This window comes from Cyprinus carpio, chromosome B9 (genome assembly GCF_018340385.1).
Source record: "Cyprinus carpio isolate SPL01 chromosome B9, ASM1834038v1, whole genome shotgun sequence".
NCBI lineage: Eukaryota > Metazoa > Chordata > Actinopteri > Cypriniformes > Cyprinidae > Cyprinus > Cyprinus carpio.
The window spans coordinates 29,096,968-29,117,101 of record NC_056605.1 but is presented as its reverse complement, the minus strand read 5'-3'; the positions used below and the strand labels follow the sequence as shown (position 1 = coordinate 29,117,101).

The 20,134-nt window shown below is 33.0% G+C and overlaps 2 protein-coding genes across 4 annotated transcripts in view; one reads left to right on the top strand and one right to left on the bottom strand.

Annotated features, from left to right (window-relative positions):
- The window catches only part of LOC109096437 (ceramide synthase 6-like), a 34,176-nt gene extending 26,625 nt beyond the window's left edge, over positions 1–7,551 (top strand). For 2 of the 3 annotated variants that reach the window (XM_042731843.1, XM_042731844.1), the window contains 5 exons: positions 1,580–1,708; positions 2,594–2,700; positions 5,469–5,625; positions 6,161–6,184; positions 6,716–7,551. In XM_042731843.1, coding sequence (XP_042587777.1) covers positions 1,580–1,708; positions 2,594–2,700; positions 5,469–5,625; positions 6,161–6,184; positions 6,716–6,856 — 558 coding nt within the window. In that variant the 3' untranslated portion in view covers positions 6,857–7,551. The remainder of the gene's footprint in view (positions 1–1,579; positions 1,709–2,593; positions 2,701–5,468; positions 5,626–6,160; positions 6,185–6,715) is intronic. The other variant, XM_042731842.1, reaches the window with a different exon arrangement.
- Positions 7,552–15,603: 8,052 nt separating this feature from the next.
- LOC109096927 (kinetochore protein Spc25-like) lies at positions 15,604–19,264 on the bottom strand. The gene is made up of 7 exons (XM_019110618.2): positions 19,105–19,264; positions 18,589–18,751; positions 17,682–17,747; positions 17,427–17,573; positions 17,062–17,166; positions 16,630–16,728; positions 15,604–16,056 (listed from the first exon to the last, which is right to left on the bottom strand). The coding sequence occupies exons 2-7, from the start codon at positions 18,743–18,745 to the stop codon at positions 15,920–15,922; spliced, it is 711 nt and encodes a 236-aa protein (XP_018966163.1). The 5' UTR covers positions 18,746–18,751; positions 19,105–19,264; the 3' UTR covers positions 15,604–15,919.
- Between the last annotated feature and the right edge of the window lie 870 nt (positions 19,265–20,134).

Genomic DNA, 20,134 nt, shown 5'->3' with positions numbered 1-20,134 from the left:
GCATTCTTCAACAGGATTTCCTCAGTGAGAATAGACTGTGAGGACACTGAAGGCTCCATCTTTATCTATATGATTCCTTAAATAGCAGTGTTTGATAATGAAGCTGATTAATTTGATTCAGGGTTTTTGGTTGAGTGTTAAACATGCACAAATGATCGATTCCTGTAGTTAGTAATGGTGTATCTATATAGAAGTGTTTATGGAAAAATTTAAGCAAACCTGAATAAGCCCTTCCTGTCCTGTAGAACATTTTAAACTCTTAAAAACCTGAATATGCTCGTGTTGTAATCTAAAAACAGTATAGAAAAGGCTGTAAGAGACTTTCAGAAATATCTTTGGTTAAGCCCAGACACTTAAACATTTTTAATTATAACCTGATCATTTACATAATAGCAAGAAAATTAATCAAATGAGTAGCAGGAAATAAAGAGCTATAGCTAGTCATTCATTGCTCAGTCAGGGTTTAACACACTGAAAAAAAAAAGATATTAAATGTAAGTGGTTGCAAAATATTTATTTTAGCTACATTAACTCTTTCCCCGCCAGCATTTTTTTTTTTAAAAGTTGTCAGCCACTGCCAGCGATTTTGATGATTTTCACTAAAATTTGATGGCCTCCAGTATATTTTGCTGTATGAATATTTGAATATGCAATACACCAAAATAAAGATCAAAGCCTCTGTTTCTAGCTTAAAGCATTCTTTTTTAAACCAACACTTGAATATAGGTAGGTTTAATAAAAATGTATAATTTTGGGCAAAAGGTGAGAAAATCATATTTTTAATCAAAAACTACATCTGGATAATATTCAGTACGATTATCAAAGCATAAATCCAGTAAATAGCTTCCATCAACACCTCCAGAGCTTGCAAAGACATACACCCCTTCCTGGATCATCATTTTACTCCATAACATTATGCAGTTTTCATTTATATGCTGTATATTGCTGATGATCTCATTATTTATCATATGCATTTGTTTACAAAAGAGATCGCTCGTTTCTCCATCCTGTTCACGTGTGTTTTTGTTCGGGAGGTTTTGTACTCGTTCGGAAGATGTGTAATAGCGCCCCTAAGTGTATAACAGTGAAAACACGAGAAAAAGCTGTAAAAACTTTTATGTGTGTGGGAGAGTTGTTAAAAAAATGTTTTGAGTTTTTGTAAAATAAATTTGTTTATTTAAATGTAGCTAAAATAAATTGATTGCAACCAATTACAATTTAGTAATGATTTTATGGTTTTAGTTTATATTTTACTTATTTTTTATTTTATTTTATTTGACTTTACTTTTAGTTATTTAGTTTACAGTTATAACGCTAACTTGAAGTTATTAGATATTATTTGGAATTTTTGTTAATTAATTAAAGTAAATCTGATCTCAAACAACAGTCAATGATTTAAAATTTACACTTTTTAATTTTACACGTTTTAATTTATTTCTGATATTGTGATTTTAAAAAAAAGTAACTAATATGATATGAGTTTCATATTTGATCATGTATTAAAACATGATGAGGACAGGAATGTTTTGTAGGTTTAAAGTGCATTAAACGTTTCCACTTCCCGTGTGACTTCCTGCAGGACTTTCTCCTGATGTTCCTGCATCACGTGGCCACCATCTCTCTGATCACCTTCTCATATGTGAATAACATGGCTCGGGTGGGAACGCTGGTCATGTGCCTGCACGATGCTGCCGACGTCCTGCTGGAGGTGACTTCCTGTTACAGAAAAAGACACGATGCTGTGGATTAGTACACTTGTCAAAACCTACAACAGGAATTCATCAGTAAATGAAGATTTAAAGTTACAGATTCGTATTTTAATGTTGGAAAGTTAGTTGGCTGATCTATCAGCTACATAATCATTTTTAAAAGCATAGTCCACCTAAAAATACAAATTATTTACTTATTATTTAATTTATTCACCCTCATGTTGTTCCAAAACCAGACTTTCTTATACATCTGGGAAAACCACAGCTGTCTATTTCCAAAAAGTACAAATAAATACCACAGAAGTGTTATACACGTAGTCAGTATGACTTAAGTGCTATATTGCAGATTTTTATGAACAAAAACAGTCCACGTTCACTGATAATATTGAGATTTTCATTTCTGGGTGAGACAACACAGACTCCAACATTGGAAGTGTTATTCAAAATATAATAAATAAATAAAATATTAAATATATTTAATTAAACATAAATAAAATTAAAAACAAATATAAATAAATAAATAATCTAGCATAAGAAATAACAAAAATATAATAATAAATGCATTTTAAATAAAAATGTAAAAAATAAAATAAATAAAAAAGATCATGTAATAATCTATTTTATATACATATACACACACATACATGAAATAAATAAGATATATTTGATTACTGCTGTGACTGATACTGTAAAAAATAAATTTTATTTACTAATTTTATTTATACAGTATACATATGATGACTTTATGGGTTTTTTATGGTATTATCTGTTCCATTATATTGTAGAATCAGGAATCAACAAGACAGGTGATGCAAGATGTGCTGTTTACATGCATTAATGTCTGTCATGTTGATATTAATCATGCAGCAAATCTGTGTTTGCAGGCTGCTAAAATGGCCAACTACGCCAAATGCCAGAGACTCTGCAACGTCCTGTTCGTCATGTTTGCCCTGGTGTTCATCAGCTCCAGGCTGGGAGTGTATCCTGTATGGTAAGACAGTCCTGTCAGTAACAGATGATGCTCTGAACCTCTCCTTCTCAGCTATACATCTCAAATCTTCTATTTTATCATCTTTTCCAGCATTTTCATTTCAGGTTTTGACACCTTCAGTCAGTGTTGTTGCCAAGTAATAGTTACTATGGCTACAGCAGTAGTGTGTTCAGAATGAGAGAAACAGATGGCCCCGTGCTCTTTACAGCTATAATAGGCATTTAATCACTGAAAGAAATGGCATTGTGCTTTAATAAAACCACTATTTTTAACATGATTTTATTAGATCATTTAGACAGTTGCACAGCTCAAAAAATAAATAGGTTTTGGCTAAAATTGAGTTACTGTATGCAGTTGTTTGTGTCGATGTTGCCACAAGAAATAATTATATATTATATTATACCATGCTATATTAGTTACTGTTAACTAAAACAAACTACTAAAATTATTTTCTTTACTGAAATAAATCTGATATAAAAAATAGTATATAAAAAACTTTATCATTATTTAACTTTTAGTATTATTGAAATACTATTACAGTTTTTATTAATATCCTGAATCAGTTTATATTTTTGGTTACATTTTAGTCATTTTGTTGTGTGCTTTTGTAATATTTTAGTTATTTTAAGACATTAATAATAAAACTAAAATTAGACATTTTGCTTTGGCAACTAGCTGAAATAAAGCTTTAGAGATTTCCTTTTATTTCAGTTAATTTTATTTCAAGCACCATAAAACTACACTAATAAAATTACACAAAAAAAAAAAAAATAAAAAAAAAAAATGAAAATATTAAATAAAAATAAATACAAACTGAAAATATAAAAGTTAAAGGTAATTCAAAAATATTTATCATTTATTAAATGCTATGCTATAAATACTACAATGCAGTGGAGACATATTGTTATTAAAAGTATAGCCAAGTATGAATACAAACACACACTTAATTGTCCTACATGCAACACAAAACCTCAGAGCTCACAGAAGTATGCATGTGAGCTCCATTTCACTTACATTTGCAATCTCTGCATTACAACAAAGTAAAACATGTCTATATTTCTGTATTTGAAGCATTAAAATACACACTGTTTAATTACAGCCACAAGACTTGTGTGTGCAGCCATTCAAAGGATGCATATGCAATATTTCCTCTTCCTGCTGATGCATTAGTGTTTACACGTCCGACTGCATCTGAATGTGGTTTGATCTGATCATGTAACGTTTTGGACCCCATTTCCAGCTGTATGCAGTGCAGACCACCTGCGTCTGATGTTAACGGCTTTTGCTTCCTGAACTTTCACTTCTGTGCCTTTTTCAGATCCATTATTCATTCTGTTCTTCAGAATGAGTCATCTGTGCTTTTTCCGCTGGTTTTCCTCATTTATCATTTAGTGCCGGGAAGTTTTATTCACTCACCTCGTCTGAGTGTCTGCTGTGGCTTTTGAGTACTTCATTGTGCGACTCTAATGGAATTAGAGAAACGGTCTAATCTGGATTCAGCTGAGGAGCCGCGTGAGGAACCGATGAAGGATGTGACGGCGCCATCTGAAGTCTCTGGTCCTCTGAGAGTCTTTACTGTCATTTAGTGACGATTATGAAATGCCTTGACAGAGCTTTTGTCACAGTCCCTGTATTCACTTCATGTTAATTCTGAGTCAGTCTTCTTTTGTAGGTTGAGATTTATGCATCTTGTGCTACAGTGGAAGCTATGAAATCACTATCACTCATTTACTGTACATTTGATCTAAAGACCTGCAGAATCTGAAATATTGCTTCATTTTTGTATTCATAATTTATATATGATTTATGTTTTAGTACTTTAAACTTTTTTCAGACAAAGTTTATTTCCAGATCTACTGTAGATTTTAAATCAAAGATATTAAGTTAGCTTTTATTTTTATATTTTCAGTTTTAATTCTAGGTTTTTGTCATTTTTATTAATAGTAATGTATTGATATTGTAGTATTTATTCATATTCTTAATTTGTTTTTATTTTTATATGCTCAGTTTTCGTTTGAATTTAAGTTCTAGTATTTTTGCACATCGCTATTGTCATTTTTATTAGACTGTTTTTTATATTTCTATTTAGCTTTATTTTTAGTTTTTTAGCTTAGTAATTTATAATTATTTCAATTAATAATTTAATTAATTGTTAATAATAGTCAGTTTTAAAAATTATTCCAGTTAGTTGCAGAGTCAGTATTTTTAATTTACATTTTTTTTTTTTTCATCTAATATTTATATATTTTTTCAGCGTTATTTCAATTAAACAAACCATTTTTAATAGTTTTGGTTTTATCTCTTAAACACTGCTCCATAGGTAAGCTAAAACCAAAAAGAATATATATATATATTTGGGAACATCCTCATTTGTAGAAACAATATGTAAATAAAATAAATTTATCCTAAGAAGTCTACATTATTTATAATTATATATATTTATAATTTATATATATCAATTTATATCAATATATATTATATTGAGTCGCAGGAGGCATGGGATAACATTAGTGTTGAAGGAAATATATTGACACTATGCCAGAGAGATGTGCTGCTGTAATTGCTGCAAAAGGTGGACATAGCAAATATTAAAGTTAAAAGCGGATAAAAATCTGATATTTGTTGTGCTCCGAGCAATTATCTGCATGTTTCATGAACATTAGAAAATGAAATCGCATTTTGGAGGCAAAAAAAGCTCAATATTTTCAGATCTGTCAGGTGTTCTAACAATTTTGGCCATTGTCCTAATGAAATATCCTATATTGCAGGATTTTAAACAGCACTGTGTTTGAGAGCTGGGAGATCGTGGGGCCGTACCCGTCGTGGTGGGTGTTTAACGTGCTGCTCGTCCTGCTGCAGGCCCTGCACACCTTCTGGTCGTATCTCATTGTGCGCATCGCCTGCAGGGCCATCTCCAGAGGAAAGGTGAGACTCCAGAAAATACACCTGACCCTTTATTGCTAGGGACACGAAGATATCTTGTGCCACTAATTTAGCAAAGTTATGGTCACATGACAGATCTTTCACATGTTATTGAGTATATCAGAAATCACATCAGTTCAGTATATCTTTAGCCCAGTAATTGTTTCTCACAAGTGAATTCTGTGATCCTACAAATCCAGAAATGCATTTCTTTTTGGTCAATCACACATTCAGCATGACAATAAATTTAATAATCAGTTAAAATAGTTTGTTAATTTATTTAAACATCCTAATTTAATAATAGGAACTGGATTGACAACATGCGCTTTAAATCGTTTGGTCTTGCATTTTATCTCAAATTGATGGATGCAGCCTCTAATTTTCATAAAATAATTATTTGAACTATTAAAGTGATTAATCACAAATGAATCACAAATGATCTGGGTTCACTAACTAGTACTTTAACCTAATGCTTCTGCTATAATCCTAAATTTATGTGCTTTTTCTCTCTTCTTTGTCTTCATCGCTGCCATCAAAGGCGGGAAAATGGAATCCTTTACATGTAAGTAGATAATTGAAAAAAGAGATTGGTGTAAAATTAGCATGAATTCGAAGCAAAAAACACATCATTGTCCTGTGCATGTACGCATAAAACTTCTCAGAGTTATGTTTATGGAGTCTGTTTCTGTTTTTCTTTTAAAGAATGAATAGTTTTATTTATTTTTTATTCAGCAAGGACACATTAAATTGATCAAAAGTGACAGTAAAGACAATTTATAATGTTACAAAAGATTTCTATTTCAAATAAATGCTGTTCTTTTAAACTTTCTATTCATCAAAGAATCCAAAAGCAAAAAAAATCAGCTTTGCATCACAGGAATAAATTGCATTTGTTTTTTTAAATTGTAACATCTCACATACTGCTGTTTTTACCATCTGTTTTAATCAAAATAAGAGATTTCTATTATTGACCTCAAACGTCAAAAAAACTGTCAAACTAAGGTGTTTAGAAACAAAGTCACTTCTAATTGTCAAAATATAGTGCAAGATATAGTAAATACTGTCATCTTAATCATCTCTCTACCCTTGCTAGGTGTCAAAGGATGACCGCAGTGACATTGAGTCCAGCTCTGATGAAGACGAGGTTCTTCCTCCTCTTCAGAAACACCACACTAACGGGACCAATGGCACCAACGGCTACCTGTCCTCGTCCCCGAGCCCAGACGAACACTAACCGTCTGCCCAGCGTGGAGGATGTTTCACTGGGCCCCTGCTGCATCACTCTCCGTTGTGTCAAATCATGTATGAACATTACCGGTCCCGTACTGGAACTTCTCAATAATGTGTGAATGCGGTTCTGTTTCGGTTGGTCGCTTTTCACCGTTTCCCCTCCAGATGTTTTGTGTTCCATTCTTTGGCTTTTGTTTTCGTGGTTGTTTATCCTGCGACATTCGTTATCGAAGCACCTTTTAGATTCACTCGAGCAAGTGAATGAAAGCGCCGTTTTTCTTTCATAATCACATGAGCATGCTGCTGTGGTCATGTATTCTGGCATCATGGGAACAGTAGGTTTCTTGGATTAGTGTTATTTTCTATTTATAAATTTTGTATCTTTAATAAATTTGCATTTCTGTGTTTTTTGTTTTTTTTTAAACATACGTTCCCCTTTTCCACGAAGATGTTGGTGCTGGAGCTGGTGCCCAGTCTAGAACCACTCTTGGTGCGTTTCCTAAAATAATTATTAGCCAACTGTTTGGGATGCAACGATTCACTCAAGTCACGATTCGATTCATAATTTTTTTTTTTTTACAAAATGAGATTTTAGACAAGTTATAAATTAAATGTGTCCTTTTATTATTGCCTGGACAAAATGCTGCACGTTTCTTTGTGAAATTTAAATATAACACTATAATAATATACTTAAATAGCACTTGCATATTATTGTTCTTTTGTTGGTTTTGATTTCTTTTAAGTCGCTTTGGATAAAAGCATCTGCTAAATAACAAAATGTAAAAATAAGGTAAGTGTAAATAACAAAACTAAATTTTAAAACAAGCCCCAAATCAAATAAATAAGTAACACACATAAATCTCTCCATATAAACAAAACAAGGCTTTATATGTGCTCTTTCTATTTAAAATTAGAGGCAGGCAACCACTGCATTTTAATTATGATCCAAACAAAGATGCTGCATACATGCAACATGAGCAGGTTTTAATCTAAATTTGATTGTATAATTTCTATATTTGAAGCAAAAACAGAATTTGACTTCAGTTTTGTGAAATTATACATAAAACATATCTGCATGAAACAGAAACAGCAGACGAGCTGAACAAGACGCAGATTCACTCTCTGCCAGCAGGTGGCGCTTAAAGCATTTCCTTGGTTTCAGCTGTAAACAAAGCAGCTTTGCACTTATGAACTTTAATATGCATTATACAGAAGCAAGATGAAAACAAAAAAATACCATCTAAACTTTTCTAAAGACAGTAAGTTCCCCTCAGACATGCATTCATATAAACTCCTACACCTTAATGAATCGTGATTTGTTTAGCATCTCAACCGATTTGAATCCTCACATATTTGAATCGATTTTCAACCGGCTCGTAGTTAATCGTTACATCCCTTCCAACTATGGTCACAAGGTCCACAAACATGCAAAATGCATCACAAAGTTGTGTTGTTGGAACTTCAGCTGTCCACCTGTAGTTTATCAGCTAACAAAAATATGTTCTATGAAGTTTTGCTAACATTTCCATTATGTTATAAAAACGGTCTCTGAATGTTCAAAATGTAGTTTTTAAAATATGTTTTAGAAAAAAAAAATCTTGGTTTTGTGAATGTTACTAGAATGTTTAATTTTATAATTTTTAAACATTATGGGAACGTTACTTTTAAATGTACATTTAAAAAACGTTAGACAAGCATCCACAAAAGTTTCCCAAAATATACCTTATGCAAGTACAGTATATGAATGTTAAATACTTGGAGCAGTGGGCAGCCGTTTATGCTGTGGCACCCGGGGAGCAGTTGGGGATTCGGTGCCTTGCTCAAGGGCACCTCAGTTGTGGTATTGCAGGCCCGAGACTCAAACCCACAACCTTATGGTTAGGAGTTAAACTCTCTAACCATTAGGCCATGACTTCCCCCTTTTTACATAACTTGAAAGGTACAAAACATTCTCAGAACATATTTTTGTTTGCTGGGTTTGAATACTGAGAATAACCTGCACTGCATCGGCAAGTATTAACATCTGCATTTTTATTTGCATATAATGTATGTGGCCTTTAATCTGCTGGTTTCAAATAAGGAAATGATAACATCACAACATTTAGTTTTGATTATCGTCAACAAAGCAGTCTAAACTGGAAATGCTTACTGTGGTGACTCACTGGTTTTATTTTTGTGACGTTGCATGGCAACTTCAGATGCTACATTTAAATACAGCAATGTACTATAATTATTTGTAGGAAGGTTACGCAGTGACTATCATTTACATGATTTAAATTTAGAGATATCTCAGATGAGCATCAGCTTCGACACAAGCAAAAGCCTCATTTTTGTGGAACGGGGTAACAGTGTTTTAAAAGGGCAGTCAGTCAATTTACGCAAAATAATCATTTGTTCAAATGAACTAGTGGTTTATGACGAACCAATGACATTCCTTCACCAAACATATTTTCACAAGTACACTATCATTCAAAAGATTGGGGTTGGTGAGAAGTTTTTGAAAGAAGTGTCTTCTGCTCACCAAGGCTGCATTTATTTGATCAAAAATAGAGTAAAAACTGTAATATTGTGAGATATTATTACAATTTAAAAAACTGGTTTCTATTTGAATATATTTTAAAATATAATTTATTCCTGTGAGTCAAAGCTGAATTTCAGCATCATTACTCCAGTCTTCAGTGTCACATTATCCCTCTTATATACTGATTTGGTGCTCAACAATCATTTCTTATTATCAATGTTGGAAACAGTAGTGCTGCTTCATATTGTTGTGGAAATACATGTAGGAATGCCTTTTTTCAGGATTCTTTGATGAATAGAACTGTTAAAAATCAGCATTTATTTGAAATCGAATTTTTTTTAACATTATAAACGTCTGTCACTTTTGATCAATTTAATGCATCCTTGCTGAATAAAAGTATTAAGTCTTTGGAACGGTAGTGTAAGTTGATAATGGGAAACCTGTATTAGTGATGAAAAGAAAAGGGACACTTGTTGTATTTTATCGAGAAATCTTGCCTGACTTGGAAACAGTTCTGCTTCTTTTAAGGAAAGTGTTTTAGTAGGAAAAATGCACCTTTGGAAAGTATTTCATAGTGAAACTGATCAAGTGATTACTGATTAATACCATCAAGTCAGCAGGTATAAAGAATCTAATGTCCCGTGATTATATGTGATGATCATTTCTCATTGAATCCCATGAAATATATCAAACTATCACACTGTTTGAATGAACTTACTTACATGCACTTTGATGAATAAGTGGCACCAAACACTGGTCTTATTTGTTATTGTCATGTTGTCTGTTTTTTTCTGTTTTTTTTTAATTAGCTTTTTTTGAGTTTAGAATAAAAGATTCTTCCGGTTTTCCTCATGCATTTGATCATCATTCAGCCAAGCTTTATTTAAAGCTTTTGATTCGAGTGTTTTGATGCGGTTTCTTTCAGTGTTGGGAAGGTCGCTGCTGCTGTCTGTTTTGAGCTGGAGAAGCTACAGCTAATTAGCCGTCGTCTTATTTGCACTGCAGACAGGTTGCTGTGTTATGTGGTTTACATTTGATGTCAAAAAGGCCAAGATTAAAAAATAAATAAAAAATCAACTGTATTCTCTGTCTTTGCTGGAAAACTGATTATCAGCGGTACTAATAAATTATGTTGCCATGTATTTTAAATAAACACGACAGACCAAAACCCTTCCGGCTGCTTTTGTTGTTTTGGCTGCATCTGTCTCTCTTTTGATCTAATTTAAGATTAGATGTGAGGGATATTGTTATTTTATGGTATTTTGAAGCAGTTTTCTTTAATATGGCACTGTTGCAGCCTGCATTCATCTTTCCAGCAGGATGAAAGGGGTGGAATAAAGTGAAGAGGATAACTAATCTTTTTAAGGTGTTGTGGGGATACAGCACCTCTAAAGAGATCCAGAATAATAATGAAAAAATATAACTATAAACAGCAGACACAGAAGATTTAAAGCCAGAAAGAGAGATTTCATTTGGAGTCAAACCTTAAAATGCTCCAGTCATCAGCTTTAAACATATAATCCTCCAGGTCTAGAACAGCTGCTTTGACTGATGTGGATATGAGCATTCTGATTGGTGCAGGGGGAGGAGTGGGCGGAGACTAGAACTGCCCACAAATGCTAATATAGTTGTGTTCGATTATGTTTTTTAGAGTCGACTCCGACTCCGATTCTGACTCCCGGAATCGGCTCCTCGGCTCCATTTACTTACAGGGTCAGCAATAATAAGAATAATTACAAGATGGTAGTCGTATATTGCACACTATATTGTATGTAGGCTTTTTTTCTACACAAGGCCTTACATTAAAAGTCCAGTTCAGAGATGACACCTTGAAATGATGAGTAGGCTACACCATCGCTTCCTAGTTGTTGCGAAATAATGTGACATGAAATTTTAAAGTAGCTAAAGTCACAAGAAACACTACATAGGGATTCCTGAAGTGCGCGGTTTCATACAGCAACTACAACAAGATGCCAGTGCTAGAGTCGACCCGACACTACAACTATTCGGAGTCGAGGAATCGACTCTTTTGAAGTCGACTCCCCATTGACTCGCAAATGCAGTTTCATGATCAGCTCTGTGACAAGACGTGGAAAAAGCGGAACCGAAAACAAAAAGCGATGACACAAGAGTTTGTTATTAGTCGCCAGCACACCAGCTCCAGACAATGGCACTGAAAACTATCCCGCTGCTACAATATAACAGTTATCTTGGTTCTGTGAAACAACAAACCCAATGTTACTCAAGTATCAAGCACAAAACAACTTCAGCGCTATATTAACGCGGGTCCTGGGCTGGATCTCTATTTTTTAATCGATAGTCCTCTGAGATTTTCTCTTTGGTAACGTCTCTCGTTCAGCAGAGTATCTACAAATCTCCCGCTTGTTCATTCTCTCTCCGCATCATGAACGGAAACGCCCCCTGATCGCTGATTGGCTACAAAAGTGTTGTGGTGCTCGGTCTGATCCACTTGTTTTTTTGTTTTGTTTTTTACACTATTTAGTAATTATACAGCCAGAACTATGTACAAACATCATTTTTCATCGCACACAGAGCAAACAGCTAGCAAATATTGGCAATTCAATTAATTTTTAAGTTCTTTATGATTTTGTTTGCAAAGCCTATAAAATTGTCAAAGCATTATTACACTAAAATAAATACTAACAAGAAAAATAAACATATACAATGTAACAACAAATTTCAATAAAGTCTCTCTTTCTTGCTTACAGCATAAATACCTAGTTTTAATTAATTTATTTTTTTAAGTGTGATAATGAATTTGGATATTTTACTCTTCAAATCAACCATTGTTGCAATTTGACTGTTTGCAGTTCAGCATCATGCAAATATTTCACCACAGAATTCTACAATTGACCAGAGTCCAGCATTCTTTAAAAAGTCATACACTGTAATAAATTGTGCTATTTAGTTTCTTTACAGTTTTTTATTTTTTTATTTTATTATTATCAAATCAAAGCTCAAAATATATAAATGTAAATCATTTTATGGAAATATTGGTCTCTACATCATTTTATACTTGGACTGGAGTGGATTACTGTGATGTTTTTTAATCAGCTGTTTATTCCGATGGCACCCATTCACTGTAGAGGTTGTTGAGCAGATGTAATGCTACATTACTCCACAGCTGTTCTGATGAAGAAACAAACTCATTTGAATCATGGATGCAAATGAGAAGGAGGGTCATGGGAAAAGACAGAAGGAAAGATGCCATCAGGACCAAACTTCAGCGTCTGGAGGACTGCATCATGAAAACAAAAAATGACAGAGAAGGTTTGAATCTTGTAGATACTGTGATTCATAGCTGAGCGTATGTGATTTAAAAGGGTCATATTATGAACATTTAAATTGAAGGAACATGTCGAAAGCACCTATTGGTGTCCAGAAATCTGCCTGTCAGGGCACATTTGTGACCCTGGACCACAAAACCAGTCATAAGGGTCAATTTTTCGAAATTGAGATTTATACATCATCAAAGCTGAATAAATAAGCTCTCCACTGATGTATGGTTTGTTAGGATCGGACAATATTTGGCTGAGATACAACTATTTGAAAATCTGGAATCTGAGGGTGCAAAAAATAAATAAATAAATAAATAAAAATACATTCAAAATATTAAGAAAATTGCCTTTAAATTTGTCCAAATGAAGTTCATAGACATGCATATTACTAATAAAAAATTGAGTTTTAATATATTTATAGTAGGAAATTTACAAAATATCTTCATGGAACATGATCTTTACTTAATATCCTAATGATTTTTGGCATAAAAGAAAAATCTATAATTTTGACCCAAACAATGTATTGTTGGCTATTGCTACAAATATACCCCAGAGACTTAAGACTGCTTTTGTGCTCCAGGGTTACATTTGTATAAAAAGGAAGAATCAGGACAGATACTGTTATTCCTAAATACCTGAAGAACTAATCTGAGTTCTGAGTAAAAACTGTAGGAAGTTCATTAAAAAAATAAATAAATAAATAAAAACTGCTTAGACCTCAGGGAACTGAATTTAAAAGTATATAACCCCCTTTAAACAGAACTGGTTTATTCCTCAGAGATCTTATTAGGTGGTTCTGTCCTGTTTATATTGCTCATTATATGACATTTAGCTCAACACTGACACATAAATCTGGAAATTTCAGCTTTAGAGAAAATGGTGAAAGTATACACAGAACAGCCAAACTTCTCAAAAAAAAAAAAAAAAAAAAAAAAAAAAAAAAAAACCTGAGGAAACAGACCAGTTACTGGATGAGGTCAGATGTTACATTTCATTCCAATGTTCTGTTGAATATTAATCATCTTTGCTTTGCTTCAAATTTGTCAAAAAAAAATCATTCAGTTGTTTTGATCCCTGTATATTTAAACATGTAAAAGGTATTTAATAAAAAGGTTTTTACAAACTGTATATTGAGTGCTCTTTCTCTCTCTCTGTAGGCCATCCTCAAACTGGACCTTTTGGAGGCGACGTATTGCAAATTGACTCACAGTCTGGTGGAGACAGAGGGCAAACCAAAATCAAGACATCGATTCTGTGACAGCATCACTTAACGGAAAGAAAAGGTGAGCTAGCTCGCTGAAAGAAAAAAAAATCATGTATTTAGTACTAGCAGCATACTGTTTTATTTTAATAAAATTATTATCAGCATGCATTTAAAGTACGAACTTCTGGGAATATATATATATTTTAATTATTATTATTTATTGGTCATGTTGTCAACAGCATGCATTTTAAGTGCAAGCTTTTGGAAGTACTTTTTCCCCCCTTCATTTTATGTTCATAAATTTGTTATCAGTATGCATATTTTATTTTTGCAAAATTATCAGCATGCTTTTTCAGTGCAAACCTTTTGGAGTAACAAATTGTATTTTATTTCAGTAAAATTATCATCAGCATTCATTCTGTCAGTATGCATTTTAAGCGCAAACGTTTGGAAGTAACAAATTATATTAATTCTATTTTAGTCAAATTATTTTCAGCATGCATTTTAAGGTTTTTTTTAGTAACAAGACAAATAAAAAGTCTGTAGGTACAGTACAGCAAGGGGACTGATAAAACGTTTCATTAAAAATAAATAAATAAATAAAAATTAAATATGGTTAGTGTCTCCTTTAAATCATCCTTGGCTCATTCATTTGATCCTATCATGCACTCATGTAATCTTGATATATCCAGGACAGGAAAAAGATGTAAACATAAGAGTTAATTGAGAAACTAGGTCATCACTGGTTTAGTATAATGTTTTGTTTATGCTGTTCCTTTTAAACGGCCTACACTTTTTGGACTATAATATATGGGTTTCCCAGAGGCTGCTGGGTGGAGAGAGACAGTACTGAAATTTTAATCAGCCCAATTTAGACAAATAAATAAATAAATAAATAAATCTATATGTTGAATGAGTTTTTAAACTCTCTCTCTCTGGTTTTGAGAGGATCAAAGACTCCGTTCAGATCAGGTCCGTCCATGAGGAGCGCTGTGATCAATAAGAGCACACTGACCATGTCTCAATCTGAAGAGGAGAGGTAAATGGCGAGCAAAACAGGTTTACCTTCGTTTTATTAACACACAAACTCCTGATTTCATTTTTGTGTGTTAAATCGCCTAAACACTAAACAGGCTCAGAATTCTGCTCAACCGGCAGATGCAAGGCTTTATACAGCTTCACGTCAGACAGACAGGATGAGTTAAACATTAATGAAGGTACTATGGCAGTTCATCTTAATACATCATCCCTCAGCACCTGCTTTCTGTTGACTCTCCCTCTTCAGTCTGGCAGGAGACGTACTGGATATCTTTCAGAAGGATGATACGGGCTGGTGGTTCTGTGAGCTCAACGGACAGAGAGGACATTTCCCGTCCACGTATGTGGAAGAGCTGCCTGTTTTCACTGAGATGAAGTCCTCTGAAGCTTAACTTCAAAAGAACATGTGATGGAAAAGGTCACTGATGATTCCCTCATGCTGTAGGGTTAAACACACTTCATGCAATCACTGAAAAAGGACTTAAGAAAATAATTTAATGAATCATTTCAACAGGCTCGTGGACTCCAAAGAACAATTCACTCACAAATCATGCATTAGTTTGACTTGAGTAGTTTTACAGTAGACGATCAGAATCTAACTGATTAAATATTTTATGAAAATTTCCATAATGTCTGAAAAAGACAACACATTCTCAGTTTTTTTTTTCATGAAAGGAAGCCTATAAATTAAATCCATTATTACAACTTTATTGTGAAAAATAAATTTACATAATGCATTGCAAATGTTTAAGTCACTGTAGTATAAAACTAAGAAATTTCAAAGCATTTTAAAACTTTTTTTTTTATTTTATGACTTAAATGCTCATTGCTAAAATTACAAATCAATCAATGTACAAAGAACTGAAACAATGAAATATTTCATATTAATAATTGCTGATGGTTTAAGTAAATAAAAGCTCAATCATGTCTATAAATGTGGTGTCTGGGTCTCTGACCGTTTGTTTCAAATGCATCTGAAATGAAAAATCAGCCTTTGTTTGTCAGTCAGGCTGTCTTTGCACCACTGTGAAGTGCCACAAACTCTCTCCGGATGTTAGCAAGGAAAGCAGAAAAGTTGTTGGTCTCCTGCAGTCTGCGCTCTAGATGTGCCATTTTCTCCAGCGGAGGGTCACAGGAGATGACGGGGGGAAATATGATCATGTTATTTAGTACTTTAGTTCTGTCTTTCATTATACACTACTGTTCAAAAATTTGTGGTGATTTAAAAATAATAATAATAGTTTTATTCAGAAAGGAGGCATTAAATTGATTAAAAAAAATGACAGTAAAGACATTTATAATGTTACAAAAGATTTCTATTTCAAATAAATGCTTTATGATTTCTGAAGGAACTTGTCACTGAAAACTGGAGTAATGATGCTGAAAATTCAGCTTTGCATCACAGAAATAAATTACACTTTAAAATATATTCCAATACAAAACAGTTATTTTAAATTGTAATAATATTTCACAATATTACTGCTTTTACTGTATTTGATTAAAAAAAAAAAATATCTTAAGTTTTAAGTAATAATTATTTTACCATTTATAAATAATAAAATGAATATTCCTATTTATCAGTATAAACATGCAATGTCTGAGTCTAATCAAAAATATCTGAGATTATTTAATTGAACAAAATGCTTAACTTCTTTATGGTTTTTGCAAAAATCAAAGATAACAAACAAATCAAAAGATAAAAGATGGGCATTTACTGTGGTAAACGTTCTCTGCATTGAGCTGTAGGAGGAAGGTATGGACCATGTCTGGATCTTTATGACTGATGTTCCTGAAGACAAACTGCAGCTTCTCACCTTAAAATAAACATAGATGTTGATGATACAGAAGCAAACCTTAAATCAAGTTTAAGACCACCAGCAAAAATGCTTTTATATTTAAATGATATAATCAACAACAACAATTTGAGTCAAAAGTTCAATTGCTTACATTAGATTACCGACCTAGAAAAAGAGCCAAATCAACACTTTATTACTTTCATGGTTAAAATGCAAGAAAATTACAGATTTTTAAATGTGGTTTGTACCTCACTTTGAATTTGAATGATGCCTCTAATACATAAAGAAAGGAAAAAAATCACTTCGTACTATAGTCACACTGTGTGTTAAAGTTAAACACAAAGACTTTACCTTGGATCTTTCTGATCTCAAGACTGAGGTGCTTCTGAAAGATGTCTTTACATTTGTTCAGCTTCTTCAGTCTGTCCTTGTTGGATTTATTTTGTGACTGAATCACTATAGAAATGCAAAAAGACTTCACATGGCAAAATGAATAAACAGAACACATACTATTTGTTTACTAGACATACGGCATTTCATTCAGAAATATTTCTAGCAAATGGTACACAAATGAATCATCCTTGTGAGTGTTTCTTTGCAAGGATTTCAGAACTCACTCATCCGTAACGGATCACTCTCTCTACCTCTCTTACTTTAAGCATAGTCCACTACACATGAACATAACAGCGCACAAGAGAAAGGAAAGGATCACACACATTCCCTGTTTTTGGCCTGATCCTTCTTGAGCTTCTCAATTCTCTGGAATAAGAGCGCTTTGTGATGCTCTTTGTCTTCAATCTCCGACACAACCTCTAGATGTTCAGCGCTCTTCTCTTTCTGTAAAGATGTTTTCTCTTTCAAATCTAATAGCAGTAGAAAGGAAATATCATGGTAGATTTTCAGTTCTGGACAACACAATATTAGATTGCTGTTATTAAAATGTCAAACAAGTGCGCCAGTCAACTTTTCACCTTCTTTGTATGATTGTATCATGTCAAAAATGGTTTCATCCTCCTTGCATTTCTTAAAACAAGTGCCTTTGTAGAAAGAAAGAAAGAAAACATATGTCTGGGCAACTTGAAATATGCACACAAATTTTTCTTGCAATACAAAATTTAATACCTGTTATATTAAATTAATTAAAACGGTAACTGGGACTTTTTAATCTCACAGTTCTTACCTTTTTCCTCCCTAACAATTCTAAATTTTTATCTCACAATTCAACTTTTTTCTCTGAATATATCTCACAATACTGAGTTTATATCAACATTTAATAAACTATCAGAAAAGTCTACATTTTGAGACAAACTCGTAAATGCTAGAAATGTCCTTTTCTTGCCTTTTTCTTGAAAAACCTTTTTTTATTATTATTTTTATTTCATTGCAGAAAAATAAACAGAATTGCAAGACTGTATCTCACTTTTTAAAAACAAAATCTGAATTATAAGATAAAAAAGTAGCAATCGTGTTTTTTTTTAATCCTGGGGCAGAAACAAGCTTCGACAAAAAGCTTAATTGTGAATATCATGATGATTTTAATGCACTTTGTATATGGCTATTAAGTTTCTGTGCATCAGTTTAAGCAGTCTTTACAAATGAACTGATTATAATTCAATAAATTAAGAAAAATAACAACAACAACAAAATAAAAGCATTCAAAACAAATACAATCTTCCAAATTTTAAAAGTTGAACACACCACAACATAATGTATTTTTCACCATATATCACCTAGCCTTTTTTAAATGCAGATGGATTATAATGACAGATATTTAACCTTACATGTCCCGCTTTAATTTCCATCCCACAAGTAATCTTTTTGAAAAGCATATTAAGAATAACACTTAGTGAAGCATGAACAATCTTGTGCATCTCTCACCCAAGACGGCCTTCATGTACCGCCTGTGCTCCTGATACAGCTCTGTCACTCTGTCATTGAGCACTTCTCCCATCGCCTGATCCAGCAGTTTGGTCCTGATCTCCTCCAGTCTGCTGTTGAACTGCTCCACCACATTATAATCTCTGATAGATGCCATACTGAGCTGCAAACCACACAGTCACAGTTAATTACTAACGTTACACTAGACAGCTCACACTCAGAGTGAGTTTACTGCTTATTATCACTATTATCTACTCTACTGCAATATAAAACCATCTAACAATGCAGTCATATATGCAATATTTGGCTATGATATAATAATGTTCATGGAATCCAGTTAGCAAAACATCCAATATGAGTTAACTTACAGTTGTTGCTGACATATTGTTAGCTAACGTTATAATACTTCAGCGCGATATTTTTTTACCGTTCTTTCTTCAGTTCTAGGTACTGAAACCAAGACAATACTGATTAAATGTTATTTTAACAGTCGCAAAGAACATTTTAATCACTCACCCGTTTTATGGCGTGAAAATAAACGCAATTTCTTTTTCTTGTTGTTTTCAAAAATCCGCGCCCGGAACGTCAGCAGCTACACAGGAAGTGGCGTCAGATAAACGCGTCGTCACTACTACAAAATAGCGGTACGAAATGAACTTCGCATCATGTAAAAACTGTTCCAAGCATACATGAGAAATTAATTTCGTGTTCCGAAGTATGCATTTTAAATTCTCTCAAAAGGCTAGGTGTAGTCTGGTTATATTGTGCGGTCCGTCATTCTCCCTTCATTGAGTAGTTTGTATTGCTGCGCCATCTGCTGTTTGTTTGAGCGCTGGCTGCTGCAGTACGTTATTATAATTATAATAGTAATAATAAAATATAGTAATATAAAAGTCATTATATAGAGATCAGAGGCTATTTCCTAAATTTTCATCTGACAAACATGTCTTATTTGACATCAGAAAAAAAATACATCTTTAGGACCAATCATGTCCTTTATGGACAACATTTTTGGAAGTATCAGCATAATTTCATGTCTGGCCTATTTTGCATTTGTTATCACATTTGGACATATTTGTTGTCTATATATATATATACACTACCGTTCAAAAGTTTGGGATCAGTAAGACTTGTAATGTTTTTTTAAAGAAGTCTCTTCTGCTCATCAAGGCTGCATTTATTTGATCAAAAATGCAAAAATGCAAAAATGCAAAAAAAAAAAATCTTGCAAAATGTTATTAGAATATAAAATAATGGTTTCTATTTAAATATCCATTTCCAACATTTTGCAAGATTACAGTTTTTTTTTTTTTTTTTTTTTTTTTTTTTTTGCATTTTTGATCAAATAAATGCAGCCTGATGAGCAGAAGAGACTTCTTTAAAAAAGATTACAAGTCTTACTGATCCCAAACTTTTGAACGGTAGTGTATATACATACATACATACATACATACATACATACAGGGCTTGCCATTAACTTTTTTGCTCACCAGCCACTGTGGCTAGTAGTTTTGGAAATTTAATAGCCACTCAGCATTTTCACTAG